The following is a 17878-nucleotide window of genomic DNA, read 5'->3' on the forward strand; positions in this document are numbered from 1 at the left end:
ATCCAGGAGGTGCTAAGATAAGAGGGAGGGTGTGGAGTGTATTCAGGGATGGAATGGGTGGGAATGATTTTATGCCTTTTCCTTTTTGGCTAGCTCCCTTATAAGGGGGAAAAAGCCTTGGTATATGTATGTATGTATCGTATATTTCCGTGTATAAGACGACCTTTGTATAAGACGAGATACAAAATTAGAGCAAATTTTTATTAATTTATCTCATATCGGTAGTATAAGACGACTGTTAAAATACAAAAGCATCAGTGTATCAAACCTACCGTACAAAAATAATTGTTTTGATTACGTTTATCAGCTGTTTTTTCCGCTTTTTCTCTTTCTTTCTTACTTAAACGTTTTACTTACTGTATCCTTAAATTATTACTGTACCTTATAAAAATAAATGAAATAAAGCAAATCATGTATCATGATTTTCTGAGAACACACGTCAACTAACAAAAATGATTTGTTTACGCTCCTGGTTCGACTACTGTAATATACTTTTTTTATTGATAAACGTTTTATGTACTGAAATCCAAAGTTTCTATTTTCAGTTTTAAAAATTACTGAAAAGTTATCAAAAGGAAAAGGTTGCTATGAACGCAACCAGTGCTCGATGTTTACATTTTTTTCAGCTGATTTAAATGTGTTTACATAGAGTACTTAAAAGTACTGTAGTTTCATTAATATAGAATTATTCCTCAAATTTATTAACAATTGCCATTTACTATAAAGATATGCCAATAATATATAAGGTAAATATGGTTTAATTACCTTTATTACCAGCTCGCTGGCTGAGTGGGTTAGGGTGTCGTTACTTGCGGCGAAGGTCGAGGGGATGGCGGTTTGAATCCTGCCACCAGCGAAGTTGAACCAAGGGCATGGTTCGTTAAATTCCACGCTACAAAGCCCTCTGTGAGGGGCACCGTCCTAGCCTCCCGATAGGGGGGAGTTTGTGACGTTAAACCATATCATCATTACCAGTTCTTATCATAATGTGAATCATTTCCTGTGTATCGGTGGTTATCGGCAGGCTAGCCTACCAAGTCATCTCATGTAGAATTCAAGGTCTGATTTTTATAATGGTAGTATAAGACGACCCCCCATTTTAAGGGGTGAATTTTTGGATTTTAGGGTCGTCTTATATGTGGAAATATACGGTATGTATGTGTATATATATATATATATATATATATATATAAATTGATTTATTATTCATGCCTGTCTGCAGTGCGAGTATTAGTGTTTGGAGTATCCTGATATATAGCCATTCTAAAATGCTTTTGTAATTTTTGTTGATTTCTGTTTCCCTTTTTTTAGTCTGTTGCTGGTCAAAAGCCTTATTATCTATTGCCAGTATGACTTATCAAGTGCCAATTTCTTGCTGAAGCCTGCCAATACACTTTTCTTGCTCAAATATTTTTAGATATTAATTTATTGAAGGAAAGTTGATATTAAAAACAAATCTTGATCTTATTTCAGAAAATGTAGATGTATCATTACATACAAAGAGGGAAGGAGCTGCCAAGCTGGAGGTGGTTCCTGCCCTTCTTCACCAGTGGCTTAGTCTTGGTATTGATGGCTTCATGTTCCTTGACATTGAAAAATTGGTGTCTGAAGATGGGCTCCTTAACTCAATGCATCAGTGGCGCAATGTCCTAGATTCTTACCACCGAGGACATTTAGACCGGATAATGATGGTGAGTGTGATCAGATCTGTGTTGTAAGTTGTCGTCAGTTCCCTTTTCTAGAAAGGGTCTTCGTACACCATTTCCATGCACATATCAAACATGCACAGGTTCCCACAGATTGCATGTGTGTATGCATTCATTGTGCACATGCATCCCTTCAAATGTGCACATCTGACTCGCAGATTGTTAGTATGTGTGTTTCACCTGAGCACACTCACACACCCACAGTTTGCATGTGTGTTTGCATGTCCATGACTTACATATAGTGAGCTCATATGTGTGTTAATGTGTATTCATGCATACACACACAGACATATCATTTGCGAGTTGTGAGTACCTGCTTGCCTGCATGTGATACATGGACATGTCCAACTCACAGGTTGCATATATTTACCTAGTTGTATTATACAGGAAGGGAAATTATGCTTGTAGTGACCCATCTTTGTATCTCTCAACATCTACTTTGTTCTTATTCTTGTATGGTGTTTGCACACACTATTGTTTTGTCTAATTTGTTCCAGACATCCACCACTCTGTGGAAAACTTTTTCTCTTTTTTTGTCAGATCTCTTCTATAACTCCTTTTTGAGTTTCATTTCATGTCCTTGTTTTTCTTTTATCCTACTTTAATAAGTCTTCTCTGTCAAGGACTTCCATGCCTTTCATGATTCTGTAAATGGCCAACAGATCTCCTTTATATCTTCTTTGTTTCAGGGTTTGTAGTTCTAGTTTGGACAATTTTGTTTGTATGTCAATTTTGAAAGTGTTGGGGCCATCTTTGTCGTTGCTTTATGTAATCTGTGAGGTGTTCTTGTGTGTGGCATTTGCATATGTGCATGCATGCAAATAAACACATGGGCACACATGCATATGTTTCTATGAGTGTGCACATGTACAGGCATGTATTTACCTATTTGTATTTTAAGGGGTGAGAGCTATGCTCATAGTGACCCATTTTTGTATCTCTCCACATCCAGTTTGTTCTTAAAATCTTGTATACTTTCGACACTCGCTATTTCCCTGTTTAGTTTGTTCCAGACATCAATCACTCTGTGTGGGAAGCTATTCTTTTTCAAATCTCTTCTGTAACTGTCCTTCTTTAGCTTCTTCTCGTGTCCTCTTGTTTCTCTTCTGTCCCATTTGAATAAGTCATCTCTATCAAGAACTTTCATCCCTTTTATAATTCTGTTGATAGATGTAATTTATCTAATCTTTGTTCATATGTCAAATTTGAGAGTGTAGGTACCATTTTTGTCACTACTCTTTAAATTCTTTCTAATTTCTTTGTTTTTTGTACGAGGTGCCCATACTCCAATTTAGGTCTTATCAATGTAATTAATTATTTTCTTTACCATTTCTTTATCCATGTAGTCGAAGGCCACTTACATTGATCTTAATAAGTTAAAAGTCTCTCCAACTAGTTTATTGACATGTTTATCAGGTGTGAAGTCACTTGAGGTAATTACTCATAGGTCCTTTTCTAAGTCGACTTTTTTGACTTCCTTGGTACCAATTTTGTATTGACCTGATATTCTATTTTTGCTTTTTCCAAATTCCATTATACTGCATTTCTTAATGTTAAAGTTCACTTCACACCTCTGATTCCATTTCCATATTTTGTCTAGGTCTTCGTGAAGCATTCTGCAATCTTCTTCTGTGCTTACTTTCTTAAGTAATTTGGCATCATCAGTAAAGAAGTTCATGTAACACTTCAGTCCCTCATCCATATAATTTATATATATGGCAAACATTAAAGGAGCCAACACAGAACCCTGTGGGATGCCACTTATCATATCTTCCCAGTTTTAGTTCTTGTCTCTAAGTACCACTCATTTTTCTCCCACTCAAAAAATCTTTCATCCATTCCAGTAGCTTACCTTGTATTCCTCCCATTATTTCAATTTTTCTTATTAGCTTTCTATGTACTGTAGTACTTTGTCAAAGGCCTTCTGCAAGTCCAAGACGGCGCAATCTGCCCAGCCATCTCTTGTATTATTTCTAGGAGCTGTCAATAGTTTTTATGAGAGTAGTAGAGCATGTGTCATGATTAGAAATGGAGAGAGTGAGTGGTTCGAGGTAAAGGTGGGACTTCATCAAGGATGCGTTATGTCTCCCTAGTTGTTCAACTTATACATGGATGGGGTAGTGCGAGAGGTAAATGCAAGGGTGGAGGGTCAGGGATTGGAGATGGTTAAAGAAAATGGAGAAAAGTGGGAGGTGAGCCAGCTGTTGTTTGCAAACGACACTGCACTTGTGCAGGATTGGAGGAGGCATTGAGGAAGTTGGTGGCAGAGTTTGGGAGAGTGTGTGAAAGATGAAAGCTGAAGATGAATGTGGGTAAAAATAAGGTGATGAGATGTACGAGGGGTGAAAGTGGCAGCAGACTGGAAATGAGCATTAAGGGAGAGTGACTGGAGGAAGTGGATAGTTTTAGATACTTGGGTGCAAATGTGGCAGGAAAAGGTGGAGTGGAGGTGGAGGTAGAATGTAAATTGAGAGAAGCGAGTAAATGCCTTGGTTGATTAAAAAGTGTAATGAGGAATAGACATTTGAGAATGGATGCTAAGAGGAGACTGTATGAAGGAGTGATTGTGCCAACAGCACTGTATTGGGCAGAAACATGGAACATAAGAGAGGAAGAGAGAAGAAGTTTGAATGTGTTGGAGATGAGGTGTCTGAGAAGTATGATAGGGGTTACTAGGCTAGATAGAGTGAGAAATGAGGAGGTGAGGAGGAGAACAGGGGTGGAAAGGGAGTTGGGAGATAGAGTTGATGAAAGAGTATTTGGATGGTTTGGACACATGGAAAGAATGAGTGAAGAAAGACTAGTAAAAGAGGTATGGAAGGCAGATGTGGAGGGAGTGAACATGAGGGGACGTCTAAGGATGAGATGAATGGATGGGGTTAAGGGGGCTTTGGGGAAGAGGGGAATGTCTTTTGAGGAACGATGGGAAAGGACAGAAGACGGGTGAATGGAGAATGGTTGTATATGGATGATGTTGTGATGCATGAGGTGGAATGGGTGGGGGGATGGGGGGTGAGGTAGTATGTGTGAGCAAAATTTGACGCAGCCCGAAGGGATTTCTCCCCGTCTTCTCCTTTTCTGCATGGGGGGACGGAGAGGGGGTTGCCGATTTAATGAAGCGGCCTTGCTGTGGATGTGCTGTGCCTTGCGACACTGCCTCTGACCCAGGGCAGTGGACAGGGTGCAGGTATGACCCATCATCCGGGAGGTGCTAAGATAAGAATGAGGGTGGAGGGGAGTGGAGTGTATTTAGGGATGGAATGGGTGGGAATGATTTTATGCTTTTTTCTTTTTGGCTACCTCCCATATAAGGGGGGAAAAGCCTTGGTATATGTATGTATGTAAAAACAAATTAAGTTTGTGGTACCCGATCTTCCACTTCTAAAGCCAAATTGTTTAGAGTTTAGTACTTTATTCTCCTCCAAGTGTTTGATCCATTTATTCCTGATAACCTTTTCACATATTTTTGCTACTGTGCATGTAAGGGGTACTGGTCTGAAGTTTGTAGGGTTTTCTTTGTTTCCTCCTTTATATATTGGTACAATGTTTGCATATGGGGTATTGGCTGCATGTTATTGTGACAAAGTAGCATGCAGTTGATACTTTAGGATCTATATGGGGTGCTCCTATGGACCAGAGCCACACATCATTTTGTCTGTGATGAAGGAAAACACTGTTCATAGAGAAATGACACTTTTATACTACAACTGTCCCTCCATTATGCTGTCCCCCAACCCCTTGTTACTGTGCTGTACCATTTCTCTGAATATTCATTTCCTTTTTTTGCCTACCCTGTGGTGGGGGAAAAGAATGCTACCACCAAGTCTTTCCACTTGAGTCATAAAAGGCGACAAAAATGGGACAGGCGATGGGATTAGGAGTCCTGCTACCTGTTGCCCCAAAGGGGACATTCCTAAAAAAAGTAAAGGCATAAGAGGTCTAGGAGTTTTCCAACCAGTACCTTAAGGTTTGGGTCTTTTAACCTCTTCACTCCGGGGCACATCACACGTCTGGCAGCATTAGCTGCCCGACGTGTGATGTTGCGTTATAATAATCGCATACATGCATACATATACCAAGGCTTTTTCCCCCTTACAAGGGAGGTAGCCAAAAAGAAAAAGGCATAAAATCATTTCCACCCATTCCATCTCTGAATACACCCCACACCCCTCCACCCTCTCTCTTATCTTAGCATCTCCTGGATGATGGGTCATCCCTGCACCTTGTCCACTGCCCTGGGTCAGAAGCAGTGTCGCAAGACACAGCACATCCACAGCAAGGCCGCTTTATAAAATCGGCGACCCCCCCTCTCCGTCCCCCCATTGCATAAAAGGAGAGGACGGGAAGAAATCCCTTCGAGCTGTGTCAAATTTTGCTCACACATACTACCTCACCCCCCATCCCTCTTTCCATTCCACCTCATGCAATCACAACATCATCCATATACAACCATTCTCCATTCACCCCTGTCTTCTGTCCTTTCCCGTCCTTCCTCAACAGACATTCCCCTCTTCCCCAAAGCCCCCTTCACCCCATCCATCCACCTCATCCTAAGATGTCCCCTCATGTTCACTCCCTCCACATCTGCCTTCCATACCTCTTTTACTAGTCTTTCTTCACTCATTCTTTCCATGTGTCCAAACCATCCTAATACTCTTTCATCAACCCTATCTCCCAGCTCCTTTTCCAACCCTGTTCTCCTCCTCACCTCCTCATTTCTCACTCCATCTAGCCTAGTAACCCCTATCATACTTCTCAGACACCTCATCTCAAACACATTCAAACTCCTTCTCTCTTCTTCTCTTATGTTCCATGTTTCTGCCCCATAGAGTGCTGTTGGCACAATCACTCCTTCATACAGTCTCCTCTTAGCATCCATTCCCAAATGTCTATTCCTCATTACACTCTTTAATCCACCAAGGCATTTACTCGCTTCTCTCAATTTACATTCTACCTCCACCTTCATTCCACCTTTTCCTGCCACATTTGCACCCAAGTATCTAAAACTATCCACTTCCTCCAGTCTCTCTCCCTTAATGCTCACTTCCAGTCCACTGCCACTTTCACCCCTTGTACATCTCATCACTCTTACTTTTACCCACATTTATCTTTAGCTTTCATCTATCACATACTCTCCCAAACTCTGCCACCAACTTCCTCAGTCCCTCCTCCGATCCGGCCACAAGCGCAGTGTCGTCCAGAAACAACAGCTGGCTCACCTCCCACTTTTCTCCATTTTCTTTAACCATCTCCAATCCCTGACCCACTACCCTTGCATGTACCTCTTGCACCACCCCATCCATTTATAAGTTGAACAGCCAGGGCAACATAACGCATCCTTGACAAAGTCCCTCCTTTACCTCGAACCACTCACTCTCTCCATTTCCAATCCTGACACAAGCTTTCCTACTCTCATAAAAACTCTTGACAGCTCCCAGAAGCTTTCCTCCTATCCCATATATCTGCATAACCTCCCACAGTGCCTTTGTGTCTACCCTATCATAAGCCTTTTCCAGATCCATAAAAGCCCAAAAAACATCCTTCCCTTTTCTCACATATCTGTCTTACCACAAGGATCTGATCTACACAACCTCTACCTGTCCTAAATCCACACTGTTCCTCACCAATTACTCCTTCTGTTCCTCTCCTAATCCTCTCAATCAAGATCCTCCCATAAGCCTTCCCAACTACACTTAACAATCTAATCCCTCTGAAACTACTACATTCACACTTGTCCCCTTTTTCCTTGTAAAGAGGAACTATACAGGCCCTCCTCCAGTCCTCCAGCACTCTACCCTCTCTCCAGCAAACATTAAATAACCTCACCAGCCAGTCCACCATCACTGTACCTCCCTTATAATCGCATTATTGAAAATAAAGTCAGTGCTCAGTTGTTCATTCTCTTTCACCCGTGAATTCTGATAACCATAGAAAATATGATTAAGCCAGTTTAGAGAGAATGAAGGTTACTTAGGACTACAATAAATATAATCAAGACGGCGACGTCGGCATCATCGTGTACCCACTTGCTCCTCATGACGCCTACGTAGGCGTTACCGTATGGAAGTGGTTAATGTGCGTGGATGTGGTACAGATGAGAGTAAAAGGGAAGGGATAGGCAGTATGTTTGTGAGAAGAAAGATGGATGTGCTGGCTTCGAGTGAAACTAAAATGAAAGGGAGGGGCGAATGTGATTTTGGGAGTGTAATTGGGAGGTACTCAGGAGTGAAGAGGGGACAAGTGAGGGAAGGGGTGGCTATACTAGTAAGTGAAGAAGTAGGTAAATGTGTAGTGGAGTGGACGGAGGTTTCTTCAAGGTTGATGTGGATGAAAGTCAAGCAGGGAAGGGAGATGTGGGTTTTTGTAAGTGCGTATGGACCTGGTAGTGAGAAGAGCGTAGAGGAAAGGGAGGCTTTTTGGGTAGATTTAAATGAGTGCATAGAGGGATTAGGGAGAAATGTCAATGTAGTTGTATTGGGAGACCTTAATGCTAGGGTAGGAAATGAACCAATAGATGGAGTGATCAGGAAATATGGAGTTCCAGGTAAAAATTGTAGTGGAGAAATGATGGTGGATATGTGTCTTGAAAGAGAGTTGATGATAGCAAATACAGTGTTTAGGAAGAAAGTCAAGCATAAGTACACATGGGAAAGGGTGGTGGATGGAAGGGTGGCAGATAGAGCATTAATGGACTATATAATGGTGACCAGCAGTATGGTAGGAAGAGTTAAAGATGTACATGTTCTAAGGGGAGAGAGTGGGGGGAATATCAGATCATTTTCTGGTGGAAGGTAAATTGAGAGTGGAGAATAGGCGGAGAAAGAGGGAAAGGGCAGAAGGTAGGGAGGTACGTAGAGTGAACTGCTTAAATGAGAAAGAAAAGGAGAATAAGTATAAGAAGAAGCTGAGAGAGGAGTGGGAGGTAGTGAAGGATAGAGTAGAACTAGGAGTGGAGGAGGAATGGCAATGGTTCAAGGAGGGAGTCATAAGGTGTGCAAGGATGGTGTGTGGAACGAGGAGGGTGGGAGGAAATAGAAGGAAGGGTAGTGAATGGTGGGATGAGGAAGAGAAGAAGGGTGTAGAAGAGAAGAAGCAGGCTTTCATAGATTGGCTACAAATTAGGACAAGGGAATCGTATGAGCGGTACAAAGTAAAGAGAAGGGAAGTTAAGCATAAGATAAAGGAAGCAAAGAGGAGAGCAGATGTGAGATGGGGTAAGACTATGACAGAAAATTTTGAAAGCAATAAAAAGATGTTTTGGAAAGAAATTAAAAGAGGAAGAGGAGGTGAATCAAGTAGAGAAAAAAAAGTAAAAGGTGCAGATGGACAGATGATAATGGAAGAGAAGGCAGTGAGAGGAAGGTGGGTAGAGTATTTTAGGGAGTTGCTAAATGTGAAGGAGGATAGGGAGGGAAAGATAGCTGCAGTGGGAAATGCTAAGAAAATGAGAGTGATGAGTGAGGAAAATGGAGGAGAAATAGGGAAAGATGAAGTGAAAGCAGCTGTTAAGATGATGAGAGCAGGTAAAGCATCTGGGTTGGATGGATGCCATACAGAATGTCTGAAGAAAGGAGGTACAGTTACGGTGGACTGGCTGGTGAGGTTATTTAATGTTTGTTTAAGAGAGGGTAGAGTGCCGGAGGACTGGAGGAGTGCCTGTATCATTCTGCTTTACAAGGGAAAAGGGAACAAGTGTGAGTGTAGTAGTTTCAGAGAGATCAGCTTGTTGAGTGTAGTTGGGAAGGCTTTTGAGAGGGTCTTGATTGATAGGATTAGGAGAGGAACAGAAGGAGTAATTGGTGAGGAACAGTGTGGTTTTAGGACAGGTAGAGGTTGTGTAGATCAGATTTTTGTGGTAAGACAAATATGTGAGAAAACTATAGGAAAAGGTAAGGATGTTTTTTGGGCTTTTATGGATCTGGAAAAGGCTTATGACAGGGTTGGCAGGAAGGCATTGTGGGAGGTACTGCAGATATGTGGGATAGGAGGAAAGTTGTTAAGAGCAGTCAGGAGTTTTTACGAGGGTAGTAGAGCTTGTGATAGGATTAGAAATGGAGACAGTGAATGGTTTGAGGTAAAGGTGGGACTTCGTCAGGGATGTGTTATGTCGCCCTGGCTGTTCAATCTATAGTACATGGATGGGGTAGTGCGAGAGGTGAATGCAAGGGTAGTGGGTAGGGCGATGGAGATGGTTAAAGAAAATGGAGAAAAGTGGTAAATAAGCCAGTTGTTGTTTGCTGACAATACTGCACTTGTAGCAGGATCAGAGGAGGGATTGAAGAAGTTAGTGAAGTTTGAGAAGGTGTGTGAAAGAAGGAAGCTGAAGATAAATGTGAGCAAAAGTAAGGTGATGAGATGTACAAGGGGAGAGAGTGACAGCAGGCTGGAGGTGAGCATTAAGGGAGAGCAACTGGAGGAAGTGGATAGTTTTAGATATTTGGGTGTGAATGTGGCAGGAAAGGGAGGAGTGGAGGTGAAGGTGGAATGTAGATTGAGAGAAGCAAGTAAATGCCTTGGTGAATTGAAAAGTGTAATGAGAAATAGACATCTGGGAATGGATACTAAGAGGAGGTTATATGAAGGAGTGATTGTGCCAACAGCACTGTATGGGGCAGAAACATGGAACATAAGAGAGGAAGAGAGAAGGAGTTTGAATGTGTTTGAGATGAAATGTGTTAGAAGTATGATAGGGGTTACTAGGCTGGATTGAGTGAGGAATGAGGAGGTGAGGAGGAGAAGAGGGGTGGAAAGGGAATTGGGAGATAGGGTTGATTAAAGAGTATTAGGATGGTTTGGACACATGGAAAGAATGAGTGAAGAAAGATTAGTAAAAGAAGTGTGGAAGGTAGAGGTGGAAGGAGTGAATATGAGGGGGCATCCTAGGATGAGATGGATGGATGGGGTAAAAATGGCATTACAAAATAGATGAATGTCTGTTGAGGAAGGACGGGAGAGGACAGAAGATAGGGGTGAATGGAGAAAGGTTGTGTATAGATGATGCTGTGATGCATGAGGGGGAGTGGGTTGGGGATGGGGGGTGAGGAAGTATGTATGAATAATTTGACGCAGCCCGAAGGGATTTCTCCCTGTCTTCTCCTTTTCTGCATGAGGGGATGGAGAGGGGGGGGTCACCGAATTAATGAAGTGGCCTTGCTGTGGATATGCTGTGTCTTGCGACACTGCTTCCGACCCAGGGCAGTGGACAGGATGCAGGAATGACCTGTCATCCAGGAGGTGCTAAGATGAGAAGGAGGGTGGAGGGGAGTGGAATATGTAGGGGATGGAATGGGTGGGAGTGGTTTCTATGCCTTTTTCTTTTTGGTCTCTTTTTATTTGGTCTCTTATTTCTTTCTGTGTTACCTCTATTTCTTTCATTTTGGGGGATCTTTCTCATTGTCCATCTTCCCAAATTTGTGAGCTCTCAATTGTAAAAACAGACCTGAAATATCTGATCATAACTTCAGCCATTTCTTTGTCATCTATGTATTCTTTATCTCCTTCACGCAGTTTCACTATTTTGTGTTTGTCTTTTAATTTATCATTTACATATCTGTAAAAGAGTTTGATGAGATGTACAAGGGGTGAAAGTGGGAACAGACTGGAAGTGAGCATTAAGGGAGAGCAACTGGAGGAAGTGGATAGTTTTAGATACTTGGGTGCAAATGTGGCAGGAAAGGGAGGAGAGGAGGTGGAGGTAGAATATAGATTGAGAGAAGTGAGTAAATGCCTTGGTGAATTAAAAAGTATAATGAGAAATAGACAATTGGGAATGGATGCTAAGAGGAGATCGTATGAAGGAGCGATTGTGTCAACAGCACTGTATGGGGCAGAAACAGAGAACATAAGAGAGGAAGAGAAGGAGTTTGAATGTTTGAGATGAGATGTCTGAGAAGGTATGGAAGGCAGATGTGGAGGGAGTGAACATGAGAGGACGTCCTAGGATGAGATGGATGGATGGGGTGAAGGGGGCTTTGGGGAAGAGGGGAATGTCTTTTGAGGAAGGACGGGAGAGGACAGAAGACAGGGGTGAATGGAGAATGATTGTATATGGATGATGTTGTGATGCATGAGGTGGAATGGGTGAGGGGATGGGGTGTGTGTGAGGTAGTATGTGTAAGCAAAATGTGACACAGCCCAAAGGGATTTCTCCCCATCTGCTTTTCTGCATGGGGTGACGGAGAGGGGGGGTCGCCAATTTAATGAAGCGGCCTTGCTGTGACTTGCAACACTGCCTCTGACCCAGGGCAGGGGACAAGACACAGGGATGACCCATCATCCAGGAGGTGCCAAGATAAGAGGGAGGGTAGAGGGTGGAGGGGAGTGGAATGTATTAGGGATGGAATGGGTGGGAATGATTTTTTTTTTTTTTTCTGCAGAAAAAGCCCTTGATATATGTATGTAAAAGAGTTTAGGTTTATCCTTGCATTTGTCTATAACAGCTTTTTCATAGTTTCTTTTTTCTTTCCTACATATATTCACATATTCGTTCCTAAATTTATATATGTTTGCCATTTGGGCAAGAGTGTGCTCAGTGAATGTACATACATATGCAGACAGGCAAATATACACTCATTGCTTGTGTATGCACATGGACACCTCAGTGCATGGACATTCCTGAACACACAAGCACACATATGCATGTACTTTTGTGTTCATTTGTGTACATGCACACTTACAAATGGGCACACACGTGAGTACAGCATTGGGACGAAGGAAGTGAAGTGTGATCTCCCCCATGAGGGAAATAACAATAACACAAAAAGAAATAATGGATCAATTAACGGACCTTGACATTAAGAAATCACATGGCCGGGACAGAATTGCAAATTTCATACTAAAAGGATGTAAAGAAGAACTAATGGACAAAATATACAACATAATAAGTTCCTCATGCAAAGAAAGAAAAATACCAAAAGACTGGAAAAATGCCAACATTGTACCAATATATAAAGGAGGAAACAAGGAAGAACCAACTAATTACAGACTGCATTGTACACAATCATGCATGCCAACAACACAATATACATTTTATAAGGGATTTTTAGGAAAAACCCATTCCAGCTGTGTCGTTCCTCAGGAAGACCGGATTGTTCAGCCTGACAGTCTAGGGAAGGACGACAACAACATCTACGACAAAGTCACTTCACTTTCATGACAGCCTCTTTCCTCGTCCCCTCATGCGGAAAATAGAAAAGACAGGGAGAAATCTTTTTGGGCTTCATCTAAATATCTATTCACAACTATCCTCCACACAGTCTATCCTTGCCTCCTCCCTTCCTTGCTCAACAGACATTCCTCTCTTGCTCAAAGCACCTTACACCCATCCATCCATCACATCCTTGGTCGTCCCCTCAGGTTCATTCCATCCACTTCTGGTTTCCATACCTCATTTGCTAATCTTTCTTCACTCATGTGTCCAAACCATCCCAGTGCTCTTTCATCAGCCCTATCTGCCATCTCCCTTTCCACCCCCACTCTCCTCCTCACCTCATTTCTTTTTCTATCCAACCATGTCACTCCAACCATACTTCTCACACACTTCATCTCAAGCACATTCAAACTTCTCCTATCTGCCTCTCTTAAAATCCAAGTCTCCACCCCATACAGTTTCATAGGCATGATCATCTCTTCATATAATCACTTTGCATCCATTCCTAAATCCTGATTTCTCATGACACTTCTCAGTCCCCCAAGACATTTACTGGTTCTCTCAATCTGCACTTTACTTTCACCCCTACTCCATTTCCTGGTACATGTGACCCCAAATACTTACAACTATCCACTTCCTCCAGCCTCTCTCCTTTAACCTCTTCAATATGAATCAAATTCTCATGTGCAGTATTGAATGTCTGATATACAATGATTTGATGATGCATCACAATACTCATGTTATGAAATATAAAGTCACTGCTGATTTACTTGTTCTCTTTCACTCTGAGTAATAATAATCACAGAAAAAGTGATCAAGCCAGTTCACAGAATTAGGGGGTCACTCAGCTACAACTACAAAATAAATATAATCAGGAAGCCAATGCCGACATCCTTGTATATCCACTTGCGCCTCATGACGCCTATGTAGGCATCATCATACGGAAGAGGTTAAGGCTTACCTTCAACTCACAGCCACTCTCTCCCTCTCACGTGGTACATCTCATCACCTTACTTTTACCCACATTTACCTTTAACTTCCTCCAATTGCATACCTTCCTGAACTACGTCACTAACTGCCTTAATCCCTACTCTGACCCCACCACAAGCACAGTGTTGTTTCCAAACAAAAACTGGCTCATCTACCATTTCTCTCTGCTAACTCTATCTCCAATCCTTTGCCCATTCCCCTCCTATTTACCTCCCATACCACCCCTTCCAGGCACCCATGGAGCAGCTATGGTGACATGACACAGCCCTGATGCAGCCCTACCTTTATTTCAAACCACTCGCTCTCTCTATTTCCAGTCCTAACACAGGCTCTACTACTCTCATAAAGAATCTTGGCTGCCCATAACAGGTTTTCTCTAATCCCATGTAGCTGCAATACCTCCCACAGTGACTTTCTGTCTACACTGTTAAGCTTTTTCCAAATCTATATATAGGCCAAAAAACATCCTTACCATTTACCAAAGCCCTCTCACAAATCTGCCTTACCACAAAAATCTGATCCATACATCTTCTTTTTTAAACCCATACTGCTCCTCGTCAGTTACTCCTTCTGTTCCTTCCCTAATCTTCTCAGTTAAAACCTCCTCTTAAGCCTTTCCAAATGCGCTCACAAACTGATCCCTCTAAACCTACCACAATTACATTTGATTCCTTTTCCTTTGTAAAGTGGAACTATATAGGTACTCCTCCAGTCCTCCCAGCATTCCCATCCCTTAGACACACATTTGTTATTTGAAACCAATTAAAAACAAGGAATTACCTTAACTCTAACCTCCCTTATTTCCATTGTTCTTAATGGGGAAATTATGATTAATTATGCAATATCCACTTAGGCAAGGTTTTTAGGAATGTATTCCTTATGTAATGGAGAATTACCTGTATTACATTTCACATTAAAACACTTAAAGGAGTTACCTGTTGGATATGTGTGGTCGATGGTTTGATGCAGCCTAAAAGGGATTTCTTCCCATCATCTCTATTTTCTTCATGAAGGGATGGAGAGGAGGGGTCGCCAATTAAGTGAAGCAGCCTTGCTGTGGATGTACTGTGTCTTGCTGCATTACTTCTAACCTGGGCAGTGGGCATGAGACAGGGATGACCCTTCATCCATGAGAAGCTAAGAGGGAAATAAAGGTGGTGGGTGGGAGTGGAATGGGTGGGAGTGGATGCCTGCCTTTGACTAGCTACCTTCCATATAAGGGGAAAGAAGCCTTTGGTATATAGATAGACAGACATATTGAGCATGAGGAGACAGAGTGTGTGTGTGTGGGGAGGGGGGCACTGTGTAAGTGAGAGCCCCTGCTGTGGATGTGCTGTGTCTTGCTGCATTGCTTCCAATCCAGGCAGTGGGCAAGAGATGGAGATGACCTTTCATCCATGAGAAACTAAAACAAAAGGGAAACAAGGGTGGTGGTTAGGAGTGGAATGGGTGGGAGTGGTTTTGTGTCTTTGACTTGGCTGCTGCCCCTATAATTGTGAAGAAGTCCTTGGTGTACTCGTATAGATAGATATACAATAGAAGCCCGATGTAACGGATATCAATTTAGCGGAAGCTCAAATTAGCGAACTGCAAATAGCAATAACGAAAATGCTCAACTTAGCGGAAATGGTCCACAAAGTTGACCATTTTCCGCTAGCTGGCCAGACGCGTGTCTACGGAAATAGCTCAGTTTAGCGGGAACGGTCCTCTAAGTTGAGCGTTTTCCGTCAACTGGCCACATGCGTGTCTCAGAGTCCAATGTTACTAGATGTTACCAGATTGTGGTGGTGGAGTCAAGGAAAAATTTATAATTTAGTATTTTGGAGGTATATATATATATATATATATATATATATATATATATATATATATATATATATATATATATATATATATACGTACTATAATATATATACAATAATATATAATTCAGTATATGTATAAAGTATAATTGTAGCAGAAATATATTCAGGTAGAAATAGATGGTCTAATAGGAAAACAAAACAATGAAACCGTAAGTTGATGGGGAAATTCAAAATCAGTACGCGAGAGTAATCACCATGAAAAACACTTGTATAACAACGAACTACGTTTTCTGCAACAACACAACAATAACGCTCACTATCCAAAAACCAACTGCCCAGTCCTAATCGCTAGAATTATGTACATAGAACCAAACACGAAGCTATGACTAATATTCCCCGAAATTCACAGACAGCTCATATCATTGTTACATCACACACACACACACACACACACACACACACACACACACACACACACGTTGCAACAAAGTACTGCACATTGCTGTTCGTTTGCAATTCACGATTGTGCTGCCTATAATTCACTTACAATAATATATATACTGTAAGTGTGTGTGTGTACAGTAGGGAATTTTTAGGTACGTATTATTTTTACAATCTGCTCTGGCAACACTGTTACACCAACGCTCACTCGCTCAATTTAACGGAAAATTCACTTTAGCGGACTGGACCTTGGCTGAATTAGTTCGTTAAATCGGGCTTCTACTGTATTGAGCAATGTATTACCTCATAGTTTGTTCACTAGATTTAATGTTTATGTACATTTATATGATGAATTATAGAAAATAATGTATATATGTGATTCAGGTACCTGTAGGGTTTTTGGAGAAGATGCGTGAGTTTGAATTCCCTCATCTGGATCGCCTCATCACAATCGTGGACTTGATCGATGCCCCACTGGACATGAGTGGCATTGAAAAGCTTCCAGAACGGATCCAGTCTGTGGTGGCTTGGGATGCCCACCAGTCTTTCCCATGGATCAACTGGCATGTTGCTACTTTGGCTGCTGGCCACTCGAGTCCTGGTGCACAACACTATAGCTCCATTGGGGCTACCATATTTCTCTTGACTTTGCCTGGCACTGTCTCTGTTCATTATGGAGATGAAATCAACCTCCATGGCCCTAAGCAAGGGAAAGTGGAGGTAAGAAATTGCTTTGAAGTTAGGTGGTGCAAGGGAACATCTTTTTACAGAGTAACTCATTTATTCATGTATCTAGGAATTAGAATGAATATATATTTTTTTCCTGTTAAAGTGTCATTTAACATTGGTTTTAATTCCTATGGTTTATATTTCAGCCACATAACTGGACTTCAATTATGCAGTGGACAGACCAAAAATTTGCAGGCTTTAGCACTACAGATCCATGGAAAAGCCTTAGTCCTGGATGGGATTTTAACAATGTCTACAATCACAACCACACAATAGAACCAGTTAGGCAGATGATAAAACTCCGGCAAGAAAAGGTGCTTTTCTAGTTATGTTCCTCTAGTCAATCAACCACCACCCACAAAGCAAGTTGGATGGTCATAAAAGTAAAATCCTCCCCACTCTTTTTGCTTCTGTCATATGCATCCATTTTACTTTTTTCTGGTTAAACCATGCAAAAATTGCACCTCACCTCTTTTCCAGCATAACTCTTCATCCCTAATGCATCCCTCTTAAGGAGTAGGTCATTTTTTTGTCCATGCATTCCTCTGCAGCTGTCATTCATACATTTTGACTTGTTTAGTATCCTCACTGTGTGCTCTTATAACATCATTTATCCTATCCACCTACTTTACCCTTTGTCTATCCAAGTGAGATGCTTGTTTTTTAATAGTTTAGCAGCACTGAACCTTAGTCTCGGATATTATTCACCAAAAGATGTGTTGGTCATTGTATAATACATGTATACCAAAATCTAGATTTATTTTAAAAGTTAGTTTTATGTAGAGAGGTTTAATTGATTTTATTTTACAGGTTCCAATATATGTTAATGGGATCTTTAACTATGAAGGTGATTATCACCCAACAAAATCAACAAATTACAAGGTAAGAACCTTTGTTATGGAAACTGATATTACACATAATTGGCCTCTTTTTAACCTACAGATTTTATTCATATCTCCAGATGAATCACTCGGATGCTTTAGTTCTCTTCCAGGAGATCTGTGGCCACCAGTTCAGCCTATAAGTGACTCAATGAAGTGATTATGTAGCTCAATCAA

General features: G+C 41.4%; 1 protein-coding gene across 3 annotated transcripts in view; it reads left to right on the forward strand.

Annotated features, from left to right (window-relative positions):
- Positions 1-17878, forward strand: part of LOC143023158 (amino acid transporter heavy chain SLC3A2-like) — an 86186-nt gene that overhangs the window by 64078 nt on the left and 4230 nt on the right. For all 3 annotated transcript variants that reach the window (XM_076181674.1, XM_076181673.1, XM_076181675.1), the window contains 4 exons: positions 1474-1691; positions 16476-16811; positions 16967-17134; positions 17631-17702. In XM_076181674.1, the coding sequence (XP_076037789.1) occupies positions 1474-1691; positions 16476-16811; positions 16967-17134; positions 17631-17702 (794 nt within the window). The remainder of the gene's footprint in view (positions 1-1473; positions 1692-16475; positions 16812-16966; positions 17135-17630; positions 17703-17878) is intronic.

This window comes from Oratosquilla oratoria, unplaced genomic scaffold, assembly GCF_046742065.1.
Source record: "Oratosquilla oratoria isolate Oo_2021 unplaced genomic scaffold, ASM4674206v1 SCAFFOLD45, whole genome shotgun sequence".
In the NCBI taxonomy this organism is placed as follows: Eukaryota; Metazoa; Arthropoda; class Malacostraca; order Stomatopoda; family Squillidae; genus Oratosquilla; species Oratosquilla oratoria.